Source organism: Zootermopsis nevadensis, unplaced genomic scaffold (assembly GCF_977971745.1).
Source record: "Zootermopsis nevadensis isolate Lab colony 2312 unplaced genomic scaffold, Znev_1.0 Znev_ptg000013l, whole genome shotgun sequence".
NCBI lineage: Eukaryota > Metazoa > Arthropoda > Insecta > Blattodea > Termopsidae > Zootermopsis > Zootermopsis nevadensis.
Window position 1 is genome coordinate 23,356 of NW_028259145.1, and position 14,779 is coordinate 38,134.

At 40.6% G+C, this 14,779-nt stretch overlaps 1 protein-coding gene across 6 annotated transcripts; it reads right to left on the bottom strand.

Annotated features, from left to right (window-relative positions):
* Window positions 1-1,505: 1,505 nt before the first annotated feature.
* On the bottom strand, window positions 1,506-13,837 carry LOC147873820 (transcription-associated protein 1-like). 6 transcript variants are annotated; one of them, XM_087348315.1, is made up of 10 exons: window positions 13,819-13,833; window positions 12,558-12,987; window positions 11,820-11,969; window positions 11,238-11,335; window positions 10,651-10,738; window positions 10,186-10,406; window positions 9,616-9,827; window positions 8,867-9,080; window positions 6,531-6,669; window positions 1,506-1,822 (listed from the first exon to the last, which is right to left on the bottom strand). In XM_087348315.1, the coding sequence occupies exons 4-6, from the start codon at window positions 11,248-11,250 to the stop codon at window positions 10,238-10,240; spliced, it is 270 nt and encodes an 89-aa protein (XP_087204441.1). In that variant the 5' UTR covers window positions 11,251-11,335; window positions 11,820-11,969; window positions 12,558-12,987; window positions 13,819-13,833; the 3' UTR covers window positions 1,506-1,822; window positions 6,531-6,669; window positions 8,867-9,080; window positions 9,616-9,827; window positions 10,186-10,237. The 6 variants fall into 6 exon arrangements, with proteins under 6 accessions (XP_087204441.1, XP_087204438.1, XP_087204436.1 ...); XM_087348312.1 differs by lacking the exon at window positions 10,651-10,738 and having other exon boundaries at window positions 9,616-9,824; window positions 10,186-10,380; window positions 13,819-13,837; XM_087348310.1 differs by lacking the exon at window positions 10,651-10,738 and having other exon boundaries at window positions 10,186-10,380.
* Window positions 13,838-14,779: the final 942 nt, after the last annotated feature.

Below are 14,779 nucleotides of genomic sequence, written 5' to 3' on the forward strand. Positions count from 1 at the left end.
CTCAAGACTTGGGACAAGAACTTCTCAAGACTTGGGACGAGTGACTTCTCAAGACTTGGGACAAGTGACTTCTCAAGACTTGGGACAAGAACTTCTCAAGACTTGGGACAAGGACTTCTCAAGACTTGGGACAAGTGACTTCTCAAGACTTGGGAGTCTAGTCCTGATAAGGATGGGACAGGTCAAATTTAGAAGGAAAAATTTTCAAATTTTTCGAAAAATCAAAAAACGCTGCAAACCTTCTGAAATGCGCACAAAACCAAAAATTTTCGGAATATTCGGAAAAAAATTAAAAGTTGAAATTTTTCAAAAATTCTTAGTTTTGTGCGCTTTTTGGACGATTTGCTACGTTTTTCGATTTTTTTAAATTTTTCGAAAAAATTGAAATTTCTCAAAGGGGTACCCCTCTGAGAATTTTCAAAATTTTTCGAAATTTTAAAAAAATTAAAAACGACTGCAAATGGCGCGAAACGCGAAGAAAACTAAGAATTTTCGAAAAAATTTGAATTCAGCTAAGACAGGTGAGGCACAGCCCTAAACAAGCAGACAAGACTTGGGACAATAACTTCTCAAGACTTGGGACGAGTGACTTGTCAAGACTTGGGACAAGAACTTCTCAAGACTTGGGACAAGAACTTCTCAAGACTTGGAAGTGGTAGTGTCTTGTGTGAATCTTGTACGTAATTGCCAAAACAAACCTCTAAAAGTGGTAGTGTCTCGGTTGAATCACGCACGTCATTGCTAAAAGAAACCCCTGCCTTGTCTTGGAAGTGGTAGTGTCTGTGTCATGACCTTGACCTAACAGTGACATCAATGTTACAAGAGAATAATCACTCTGATAACTGATGAAGATGTGAGGGCGAAATAATGTACAACAGTGGTCCCCAACGCGGTGCCCGCGTTGATACGTAAAGAGGTTATACTGAATAATAAAGGCCGTTCAACCATGAACATTATAAAATCAAAGCACAGTTCTCTACGTACCAATGCCCATCTTGAAGATTGCGAGCAGCAACATCATCCTACTCTCCCAAATTTAAAAAACTGGCCGCTGAAATGCAGTGCCAAACATCACACTAACTTCCCACTTGAGTAATAATAATTGTACTTATAAAAGTACGTATTTTTGATTGCGTGGTTTCTTGTATCAATAAACGTCGTGTTGTTTTGTGTATTATTTGGTGTCCATATCTTATTTGTCCAGAGAAAAGAAAATTTGGCTTTGTTAATTGGTTGGCGCCCGCCACGATCTCATAAACTCTGAAATGTGCCCTTGGGCAAAAAAAGGTTGGGGACCACTGACGTAAGGCAATACATGCCAAACATTACCATCAGTGCGTTTGGTGTAATCACGCACGTCTGCTGATATCGAAGTTTCAACGTTCCTACGTGCGGACATCCGTATATCCCATGTACACATAAGATAGAGATTAAATACATTTCTTTTGTACATTCATGTATGTCTGATGGTACTCATGTTGATATGGGTTGCCATTATCCACACATTGAAGGCAGATTCAGATTTATTTATGACGGATTTTGCTCGACTGTCTTAACTACCACGCACCGTGGGACATAGCCGCAGAGCTCGACCGTCCATGTACGACGCAGTGCGAAGAATGAATCAATAAGAGAAGGGGGGGAACTCCAAATTAAAATATAAATAAACATCAGCAGCTTACCGTGTCTCGTTTGTGTGCGGTGTGCGGTAGTTGGCTGCCTGAGTCAAAGTCACACGGTGCGTGATATCTGACTGGCTAACTTCTTCGGTGCGTGCTACTTTCCGCGTTGCCTGACAGCACAAGTCCCTCGGCGATACCGACTACATAAGAATAAAATTAAGAATATATATACGCATGTGTATATAAATATGGATATATATTTTTGAGAGAATAAGAAATTTGGGTAGAATCAAAAAAGAGTAAAAACATAATATAATAAGAAATCACATAAATTACGTTGCCGTGGGTTCTGTGTGTGCGCGCGAGTGCGGTGCATGCTACTTGGTCGGTCGAGTTCCGAGTCAATGTCCGGCGGTGCGTCGTAGTCAGCAGGTCCCGTTCTGAGGCAAAGTCAGACGGCGCGCGGTAGTTTTCTGTTTTGCTTGGCACCAAACCCCCAGACAATAAATCAAAAGGAAATGACAAAACTCCAGAATAACGTACTTGCGAATGTCTGCTGGTTAGGTAACTAAGAAATCAATCATATAACCAGCAGACAGTTCATAGTCACCAAGTTTGTGCAAACGTAAGACATGCGAAACAACACTGATAAATGTCAAATCACAATTTATAATAAGATGATAAAATATTTAAAATATCATTTCACGTTCCGCATCGAATGATCGATTTAGAAATTGGAACGTCTCTTACGACATGTTTCGGTTATATTTAACCGTCTTCAGGTATAAATTAGATTGGTAAATTTAAAACTCGAATTACAACCCTTTACAATGTTATGCAGTTTATGGAAGATGTTCTTATCAGAATTACTCTTATATATTAGAACGAAGGTATTGTTTTTTATATGGCGTGGTTCATCTGATGTTCATTATTAGTCTGTAAAGCAATGATTTAAAGAAAACATTAATAAATATGGAGTAATATAGAAAACAAAATGATGGAAGTAAATAAATGATAAAATCAACATAAAATGCATCAGCTTGAGACTGGGAACAAGCTATAGGGGAAAATAAATCCAAAAACGTAACCAGATTAGAAGTGGTGGATTTGGATTTACTAAAACCATGTTGACAAGGGATTCATTTAGAATTAAAATTATAAGAAACATGGTATGTACAATAATTTCAAATATTTTGGAAACATTATTAATTATGGTAGTAGGTCTATAGTTTATAACAGAAATAGTTTTGTCTTCTTTTTTGAAAACTGGAACAATAGCTGCTTGTTTCCACAAAGTGGGAAATTGTTGCTGAGAGAAGCTAAAATTGAAAATAAATTTAAGAATAGTAGCAAGGATTTCAGAACCCTTAATAATAACTTGGTATACCATCTAGTGCAACGCTTTATAGCATTACGAATATGTCTGCGTTTGCGGGTAATATTTTCTTTGCGATATGGGAATGAAATAAAAGTAACGAAATGGATATATGGCTTTTATTTAGCACAACAAATATACAGCCACCTACAGATGCACCCGATGCACCCTAGTCAAACAATATCTATGCCACTGAACTGGTAGCTAGCTAAGAACACAGACAAGCCAAATCAACTCATCCACATGAGAAAGTACCCTGCTTTGGACGCAACCAAACCCAACAAACCTAAGTTACTAAGGACGTATGCTGTTACGGACACAGCCTAGCCCAACAAACCTGAAGCGGATTAGACGAACGAATGAAGACAACTGTGGACGCAGCCTAGCCCAACTAAATAAAGCGTATGCAGTAGTATCCCGTTTCGGACGCAGCCATCTCCCAGTAATCTGTTTCGTACGCGGTTTACGGAAAATAACTCTGCTTCGAGCAAAGCCTTGCCTAACCAACATATGTTCGTAGTGAGGTCGGTGAATGGTGGTGACCTGTCAAGTATGTGTAAGAAGCCTCCTGAGCATAGAGCACAGCCAAACTAAATTATGCCCATAACAGAGCAGATCGCTGCAGAAAAAATCGTGTATATTGAAATTAAACAAAATTTTTGTTTTGAATCGTTTAATTCATTTGCAACTTACATTTATTGAATACAGGGTAGTGGTATGAGAAGTAGGATACATATGGCTTTGAAATTATTTGAATACCTCTTGCAAATGTCAAATCTATACAAGTTTTCCCTTGCGTGGTTGGTTTGTCCAAATTATTCACTAGTTCAAGTTTAAAGAATTTCTGAAGGTACGCACATCAGAGTTCTAAATTTTCGTCACTATTATATTCTAGTTCGAATGTTCGAACGTTTTCACGTCAAAAAGTATGGCCAAACATATCTGGAACTGAGCACGTAACCTGCGACGGACGTAGCCTACTCCAACCAATCTATGCAATTGAGCCTGTATCCTGCTTAGAACGCAGCCAACTATCAGAAAATTAAACACGCTAGGATGTAGCTCGCTTGCCTCGCAAAAATTACCGATAGCCTTAACCTGCTTCAGATGCAGCCTTCACCAACATACGACTCCCACGTACTTGATGCAGCCTCGGCTAAAGAACCTATTCACGCTTTGGACGCACACTAAAGTAAACAACCTATGCCAATCAGGTGGTAGCCTGTTTTAGACACAGCATAGCCCAATCACCCAATACACTCGAGAAAGTACCTTGCTGTGGACGTAGCCTAGCCACACCAACCTATGCCTCTAAGAATGTAGCATTTTAGGGAGTTGTCATCAGACCTCACTTTATCATAACTACATATCAACTGTATGATACTACAATTTTAAATTCAGTTTTACTTAATTGCATCTTTCCTTCTGTATCTTTATCAGTTGTATTGTACTATAAATCATCTTGTATCTTCTTAAATAAGTTGCCTGTCTGCTTCCTCGCACAAACAAGAAGCAATGACAATACAAACACATTTACAGATCACTTAATGTTACTGCTACAGTGCGCCGGCCATGCATAAGCAACATAAGGAACCCATCACCAGTAGAAGGAAGAATTAGAACTTTGTTAGTCAGTTAATAGACACACAATATCTTTAAGAGTGATCTGTTAATGTGTATGTAAGCATCATCTGTTGCATTTATGGCTTCCCATCTCATGAACATAATGTACTACTTCAACTTTAATAAGTGTTTGCCAGAAATGTTTTAACGCTTAAAGATTACCATAGTAAAGTGAACAAGTTAAATAAATTTCTTTATTTTTCTTCTATCTAAATTAAACGTTAAGAATTAATTTAATTCAATTTTTCTGTATTTGAAACAATTTATTATATTTCAAAATTTCATGTGCTCTTAAACATTCTTTTCTGTGCTTCCGTGCACTCCAGTTCTTCTTAAATCACTTTCTTTCAATCATTCTTGTGATAGACTTCCTAAGATATCAATTATAGTGAGCAATTAGCCAGCTACGGACGCAGCATAGCAAAGGACACTGCCTAGTACTATCGTAATATCCACGTTACAAATTATCCTCCTCTGGACGAAGCCTGACACAACAAACCTATGCAAGTAAGGCAGTAAGCTGCTATGGACGCGGCCTTCAACACAGTCGATCTCTTCGGACAGAGCCTTGTCAACCCAACCTGTGATTTATTCAGCCACTAGGAATCTATGTACGCAACCCAGACTGACCAATGTTTGCCTGTGGTCTTGTTGCCTTCTACGGCCACAGCTGGGCCAAACTAAGCACGTGAAAAGATTTATTGCTACCGCAGCAACCTAGGATTAATAACAAACCTCTACAGTGGTGGCCTATTTCAGACACAAAGTAGGCAAGCAAACATAAACCTAACTGGTACAGCACTGCACATGCAGCATTACCAAACAAACCCATACAACTGACAAGGCACACGGCTACAGACGCAGCCTAGGCTAAGCAAGATATTCACGTCAACCAGTCGCCTGGCATGGACGAAGCATCGCCCAACAAAACTATACATGTCGACCACTAGCCTGATGGCCAGCTACTGACGCACTCTAACCCAGACTTCTTAAGCCCTGCAGATGCGGGATAGCCGAACGAAAGTGTGTACCTGAGATCGTAGCCAACTACGGACACGGCGCACCCTCAACAATTCATGCAAGTGAGCCAGCATCCTGCTACCTATTCACGCAGAGCACGTACCTTGCTGTTTCTATAACCTACAGAACATGATGTATCACCATTTTCTTTTAGCCTGATTCCAACGCAGCTGCTCCTACTCCTAGTAAATCCAAGCTATCCTCCAAGAGCTGAAAATCTCGAAGACGCAGCATACGCAAACTACACCGTGACCCTTTTCGGGTGGCCTGATTCAAACGAATCCACAATAAAAACATACATATGCTAGTGAACATTTCGGTAGAGGTGGCGTGACATGTGAGAAAGTAGGTGTGCCTCTTCGCAAGCAGAAAAGACTAAAGGCTGATGGATACATGCCTACGCTTCCGACCTCCTTGTCATAGTAGAGTAGTAGTAAACTATGTCTTATGCAGGAAATGTCTGAGAAGTGTTCGCCAAAAAACAAAATTGACAGCACAATCTTCCACGTGCCTCATGGTGGTGGTCCAGGGGGCAAGTAAACAGAGCGAAATGCACAATGCAACCAATTTCCTTCCATCCATATCTCTGCTTCTTAAAATAAATTAAAAAATAAGTCACTCTGCCTCAGTCTCTCCTTGAGGCTGACACTTGCCGTGGTGAGCCTCGTGGTCAACCAAACTCAAATACTTTACCTACTCAGAGTGTGTCATACTCTACATTTAATGGGGCTACACGCAATCTGCCTACATCTTTGACCGTTCTAAACAGCCAACAGAGGGCACATGTCAATGTCTGATTTCAAATCAGAATGAAATTTCAAAATTCCTTTGCGTTCGTCGGACTCCGTTAGAGACAATAATAACTCTACGTGATCGAAAAAATCAACTACCTTTGCACGTTGCACCAAGTACTGCACCATACGCCATTCAAAGTAAGCTAATGAACGATACCGCAACACACGCACAAAGAGCCCTTCGCTTCGAGTCCCCTCCAGAACACGCCGCGTCCACTGGTACGTGTCCGATGCACTGGCGTACATGAAACACAAACACAGAATATAAGTCAAACATACCAACCACCGATCGCCAATGCTCAGAAATGACATCGATAAAATGGAAAGAAAACAAACCTTTTAACAGTATCGGCCTTTCTGAAGTTAAAATGGGGAGGTTCTTGGTGTCATTACATCCACCGGCAATCCCATTTTATGTAAACTGGATGTAAATGAACAATGATAAGGAGATATAAATACAATATCAATTTCAAAAGAATCAAACATGAGCAAACATTTACAGAGTTCAAAACCACGACAACGAAGACTCAAACGATATCTCAACCTCTCACAAGAAATAAATAAAACACTCTCTCAAAAAAGAGAAACTCGGCCTCAGTCTCTCACCGAGAGATAGGGCAGCTATCTTACCTATCCTAGAAAGCCCCTTTCTTGACCAAATTAAAATACCAATGCCAAACACATAAAATGAAGGCAGAGCTACCTCCAATGGAAAACATGGTAGAATACTATTATTATTATTATTATTATTATTCAGTGTTCTGTCTTACAACAGGTCCATTGCTTTGCCCAAAAAGAACTCTCCAGTTTTCCCTATTCTCAGCTTCTCATTTTAATTCCTGGAACTTCATCTTCTTTCCTTGTTTCAGATCGTCGGTTAGCTGTATCAGTCTTCTTCCCAGTCCTCGCTTTCCTTCAACCTGACCTTCGATGATGCCACTCAGTAACCCATTCCTTCTCGTAATGTCCGAGCCAGTTAGCTTTCCTTCGTGTAATCGCCTGCAGAATGTTTCTTTGCTCGTCGACTCTCCTCAATACTTCTTCGTTGGTAACTCGATGCGTCCACCTGATCTTCTCTATTCTTCTCCAACACCACATTTCAAAACTCTCCAGGTATTTCTGTTCCTTCATCCTGAGTGTCCAGGTCTCTGCTCCATACGTAACACTTCACTAGTTTCTTCTTCATCTCCAATCCCAACTTGTTAGTGAGAAGTATCCTCTTCTTGACGGAAAACTGCCTTGGCCATGGCTATCCTTGCTTTTACTTCCTTGGTGCATAGGGCGTCCGTCGTGATTATGCTTCCCAAGTACTTGAAATTCTCCACATTCTCCAGCCGTTGGTTTCCAACTACAACGTTCAATGGTTCTGCTCTCGATGCCATCCTCATTACCTTTGATTTTTCAATGTTGATTTCCATTCCATACTCTCTACCTGTTACCACTAACTTGTCCATCATGTTCTGTAATTCCTCCTCTTCCTTCGCCAATACTACCAAGTCGTCTGCATACTTTACAGTCATTATCATCTTCCTCCAATTTTGAAGTCTCCACAGCTTCCTTGGCAAGCCATTCCCCGTACAGGTTAAAAATAAGTGGTGATACGCAGCATCCCTGTCTTACACCTCTACCTATCTCAACGCTGTTGGTGTCTCCTGAGTCCAGTCTCACGTTGACTTTCTGCTGCATGTACAGGTTTTCGATTAGTCTTCTATCTCTCCAATCAATTCCAATTCTCTGTAGGATCCTCATTAATTTCTTCCATTTTACTCGATCGAAAGCCTTCTTCCTGTCGATGAAGCAGGCACATACTTCTTCCTTGACATCGAGAACTCTCTCTGAAATTATTCTCATAACTCCGATGGCATCTCTGGTTCCTCTTCCTCTCCTGAATCCAAATTGGTCGTCTCCCATCACTCTTCTTTTCTAGTCTTTTAGTCAGTATGGTAGAATACTAACATCAAATAATTAAAGAAATACATGTCTTTGACGGCCCCTACACCTCATGTAAAGCAAATAAATTCACATTCCATTTTGAGAAGACATTTTTTGTCATGGGTCTATTTTAGGTTAAGACAGTGAAGCAACCTTATATTATTAGGTCTGCCAGTACTCCACACCACACCCTAATACTGTCCTTCAAACTGTGAAACTTGTTCCAATGCAGATATCAAAACATCTTGTAAACATAAACAAGATCTTTACCTAAATTGACAGGTATTTCTACTTACAGACCAGTTTCATTACCAACGGCATTCTCTAAAAAATTTTCAAAAAGACATGCAACAACGTGCTATTGAATTTTACACACAAAATCTTAAGTGAACTAAATAATGAAGAGCATGTTGGTGGAATATTTCGCTATCTTGCCAAAGAATTTGATTGTGTGAATCATGAATTAGCACATCTGATAATCATATTTCTCGTATACTTACACAATGCATGTCAAGTTGACACAGAGATAAATCTCTCGCAGACATGAGGTCCTTCGTGATAACAGCCGATTGATTTCCTGTCGTCATATCAGTGAGCCACCATAGTGTTTCTGCACATACTCCACTCTTTTCCTGGCAAGCAGTAGTCATGTCAGGTGACGCATCCTTCAACCTCAGTAAAGTCCCATGGATCAATCAAGCTTCTTCTCTGCAGCTATTACCAGAAAAAAAAATGCAATCACATTCAACACATCACCTAATTTAAAGGTTTCATAACCGATCCCCGTGCTCAAAATTAACCAAAAGCACAGAAAATATCCCAGCTGCTCCGGTCACTGTGCACAATACTCACACGTCAACAAAACTAAATTCCTTACCTTGGCAATTACTCACTTATTAATTAGTAAACACATCACATTAAAGGCTCCACAGCACTACACACATCACACATGTAACAAAACCACTCATTAACAAAACCTTATCACAAATAGTCACCACCCTCGTCTACAAGCTATACCTAACCTCCAATTTTGATGTCCTATGAACAATATATTCACTAGAGAATCATGAATGCCTCTAGCATACCACAGATACTGCAATTATGCCAATCTCTCACCGCACATAGGTCTTTCAACATATCAAATCTCACATTTAAGTTCACAACATCTGAAGTACCTAATAAAATTGGACAGACTCATCTCTCTCACACGACAACCACATCAAATACATTCTAATGCTCATGTACTCACACAACGAATGCCTCGTTCAGACTGATATCAGTTTCTTGCGGATACGATGTTCCTTCTTTGTCCCAGCAGGTTTAATCTTCTGACATCAAGTCGGTCCGCCAACTGTTGCCGCACGTACTTCAATGCTTGTCTGGCTGGCAGTACGCAGGTCACGTGACAAACAGCATGGTGCTCAGTAGAATCTGAAGGATCATTCTGTTTCTCGTAATCTGCTACTCCCAGAAAGAGAAAATACAGTCACATTCAAGAAATCAAGACATCACACTCTTCTAAGAGCACACAGTTTTACTTCACCAAGCAGTTAACACTCCTACCTTAGCCAATGAACAAGCACCTTCCATTTTCAGAAGACAAATTCTGTCAAGTTCATTACAAACCCATTCACAAGATAACTTTAAATACGGGTCACGACAGTGTCACAACCAGCGACCTGACAAATTCTGAACTCCCTCACTCACAGATTCATACTGGAGCCTTTCTTTCCTCCCCCCCCAGCAAATTTAAAACATTCGCCAAGTGGGCCATTATTCCACACGTCATAATACTGCAACTACAAACTCTACAACTCACACACATCACGTCAGTCCCACGCAACTTCTGTTGCCACTGATTCAGTGGATATTTAACGAACAGTTCGCTTGCCGTCTGTTTGGAGCCGAGGATGTTGATCGCTGTCTCCAAGATACACGGCTCCCTCTCCTCGTGCCCCATTATGACAGCAAGGGAGTCTACAAACACCAGTCGGTCCATGCCCCTCAGGTTCGCCTGTTTTGATGTCATGGAGAAAGGACCTAAATGAAAGATTAAGAAATGGCAAGCCACTACAACACAGCCAACATCTGTAGCACTTCTACTACTAAGGTGAATTCAACCGACAAGGGGCAAGAGGTAGCCGTAGCAATTACATTTTTTTTCCATATCACCATCAGTAATGCCACTTTATCATACCTTCTGGAAGCAAAGGTGGAAACTTCACCATCAGTAATATAAATTGTTTCAATGTTGAACAATCTAAATTTATAAAACTGAACTCACCAGCTACCTGAGATATCGCCACCATTGTGTAGTGACAAACAAGGAACACACCGTCGTAACTCTTTCATGGCTGCAGCAACAAACACTCCTACCAACATACACAACAGGCCTTACTGGCTTTTCCAGATATGAAGCAGACGCTTTCAACAAGTTCACATACTAAATGTGGTTTTAAGAGAGATTTCAGGTTCTCACAGTGGTCTTTGGGTTCTAACACCACTTGGACTTACAGAAAACCAACACCGATTATGGTTTTCAAACATTTAATGGTTCGCTATATCAGCTGAAGTTATCCTTGTGACTAAGCGCCATGCCATGAGGCAGTGGGAGCATGGAGGTACACTCCATGCATTCTCAATTATAGAACAATGTGGAGGTCAGCCTCAAAATGTGGTTCCTTAAACTGGCAAAGAAAAATCACGTTCTTCATTGTTTCTTTGTAGTCTCAATAGAAGAAATTGACAAGTTCTTTATTTCATTAAAACCATTTACTACTTTTCAGGAAAAAAGGTCTTCTTCTTTCAATAATGACATTGCAATTCAGAAAATAAGTTCATTAAACAATTTACTCAAATGGATGAACTTGCCTGTGACTGCCATCTGGTGAGTGGCTCTGGCTTGCTTGTCCTGCAATCTGCACGCAATCCCATGGACTGCGGAGATCTCCACATGTGGATCATCAGAACTGCAACGGCGAATCACAATGAGTACAGATAATTACACTCACATCCTAATGTTCAGTGTACAAAATGTTGGTCACAACAGTGGCCAATGCAGTAGCTGCTTCCTAAATCAGCAACTGATGTAAAAGGGGCAGAGAAAATGGGAAATCTGGGTTTATGATATGAGAAAGAAATACATTACGTGCAGATGCCTCCTGGTACTGGCAGGATACTAAACACAAACTAATTGTGATACAGCCTCTAACAGGCTCACTGTACCAGTAAATAATGAGTTCTGGGTGCTCAGAGAAAGATCTATACCAGTGCCTCATAGACTGCCATGGGACTCGCTTACAATTCTGCGTTGAAAAGCCAGTGATTAACAATCTGTTATGTCATGTTAGTACCATCAGGCTGGAAAAACATCTTTTATTTTGTACACTTTTTTAATATCAAGAATGAGGTTAGTTTTACAATATTCTTCTGCCTCCAACTGCTCTTATATACCTTGGACAGGAGAAAAGCTGCTGCACTGTATTCTCATCTTCATTAAAATTCAGGGATGCCACCAAGAAACAGCAAATTATTTCCCAGCACTGACGACGGTAACGGATCCGTCGTGCTTGACTTCAGAGCAATACATGCTGTCTCCACGACCTGGAAAACACAAGCAACAGTTTCAAGTTATAACGAGTGACAACGCAGGCCAGATTCACTGGTAAGGGAAGTCAAATGTTTTAGTTACAGTAACTTTCAAGTACTGCACTTACTGTAATACTCTAAACACCTTTTCTCCACATCAGGGCGCATGTCATATTTATTTCCAGAACCTTTGGGTTTCATGGACACCAACATATCATTGACTAGACTTTAATTTTGTAAGTGGAAACAAGTTTGACAAATCTCAACAATAAAATAAAAATTAATTACAAGTATATAATTTTTGTATAGTCTATGCTAACCCTAATAAACGTATTATACGCGTATCAAGTCATTTAATGATCTTCCACCAACAATTAAAACTCTAAATGATTTAAAGGTGTTCAAGCCTGCATTTAAATTATTTTTCATACTTGAATTGCAGAATCTGAAGGTTATGTACATTCACATGTGAAACACATCCTTGTAATTGTGTCAAAAGTACTGAAGTTTATATTTATTGTATGAAATGATTTGTTCTCCATCCTTTGGTTTAGTCCTAAGAAGGATCTATGGAATGTAAATAAACTCTACTCTCTAACATACCTGAACAATGCAATTCCTTATCCAAGTCACAAACACTACAGGTGCTTCGTTCTGTCTGGTTCTTCACATCTCCAACTCCAAAAAAGCTGCTTCCCCATCACGCACACAACTGATCTTCTGAAACGCTGATATTCAGACAAATTAGTCCTCCATGTCTTCGTTGATACCAGTAAACACACACTACAGCTACAGTTCACATGAAAGTTGCTACTCAGTACATCCCCTGATCTCAAACTACTCTTTGAGACAGACTAGGCACTCCCACTAAATCTATAACCGTACACCTCCTCGGAAAGCAAGGTAATCGCACGAGGGCCTGAGGTCTTCCTTGTGGCATTGTGAGGCATGCTACGAACACCCCATACTTGGTCACTAGGAATCAAAAGTGGGCAACGGCTATAGTATCCCACATGCTTGCAGGCACTCCTACCTGAAACAATACCAAAATAAATATCCGCATTGTGACACCAGTCGTAACTGCTACTACGAATGCACTCTACACCTCATCAATAATCAACTGGCCAACTAAACCAACCCTCCATGCAACCAAAATATTTCACACATTACGTCCTTCACACAAGGGAAAGATGACACACATCAATTCAAATTAACTTCCACGCCCTGGCAATATATATGAGAGTAAATCTGCACTGGACTCAGAATGCATCCTAGCAACCAAAGAAATACAGAGGGGCAGAACGCCCACGCCATTTTATCATAGGCAGGGACGGCAACGTCTGAAAAACAGCGAACTCATCCGACCTCCTTGTCATAGCAGAGTAGTAGTAAACTACGTCTTACGCAGGAAAAGTCTGAGAACTGTTGGACAAAAAACAATCTTCCACGTGCAAAATTCCTGTTGCGATAAGAATTGAGCCTGCCAAGTGTACTGAACATACTCCACTGATTTCCTGGCAAGCAGAAGGCTGGTCAGGTGACAGACAGCTTTTCCCCGAGTAAAATCCCAAGGATCAATTAAGCTTCTTCTCTCAGCTATTCCCAGAAAGACAAAATGCATTCACTTTTAACTAACACAAATGCAAAAATAAACAGCATTCTGATGACGCAGTTGATTGAACATGTACTTTTGTTCTTGGGGAGGGGGGCACACCACACACACTTCTGAGTATATAAATGTCACTTATCAATGCCGTAAACGCCTCATGGCGTTTATTTATTGATTCCTCGGGAATCATCGACACATAACCTCAACCGTTAAACGAGAACACCCCCATCATTCCGTAACCTGATGACAGCCCACCTAGATCGCTGTTCGCACACATAAACTTACAGCACCTCCAAGACTCCGAAGACTAGATTCACGCTTACCAACACACACACACACACACACACACACACACACACACACACACACACACACACACACACACACACACACACACACACACACACACACACACACACACACACACACACACACACACACACACACACACACACACTCACTCTCTCTCACTCACTCACTCTCTCTCTCTCTCTATCTCTCTCTCTCTATCTCTCTCTCTCTCTCTCTCTCTCTCTCTCTGCGCGAACTTGACAACAGCGAATTCTAGTAGCGAACCCAGTAAACTAAGTAAACTACGTATTGAGCGGAAAAGAGAGGGGCAGCCGAATGGCTAGAGTGCGGAAGACGACATCGGCAGTTCGAGACCCAGCGGATTCTTACAGTAGTATTAAGTGTAGTATTAAGTTCTAAATATAAAACGAGGGCAGGACTGAACCGATTGCTGCCCTCTAAAAAAATAATTGAGGGTTAACGGGTGGGTGGGGAGCCGAAGATGAGAGAATGAGGGGGTTATGCAAAAATATATTTATGAGGGAGCAGCCAAAGGTGGTCCAAACAGACATCATATCAATCAACAATCTTTAACCAAAATGTGTTCAAAGCACTTGAGTCGAAAGAAAAAATCCAGCCAAATAAATCAACAAATCTGTCATCTACTGGGCATGAGATTTTTGCAAGCAAATCCAAATTCATAACAAACACCACACGCCAAACTTACAAGTTTTATAACCTTTATCCTTGCTTAACACAGCAGACTCAAAATTAACCACAAGCACAGAAAATACCCCTGCAGCTCCGGTCAAAGCACTACATAACAAAAACCGAAATCACTTCACAAATAGTCTCCACCCACGCCTACAAACGATACCTATACCAACTGGAAACAGCAATAATGTCAATCCCAAACTGCATTTAC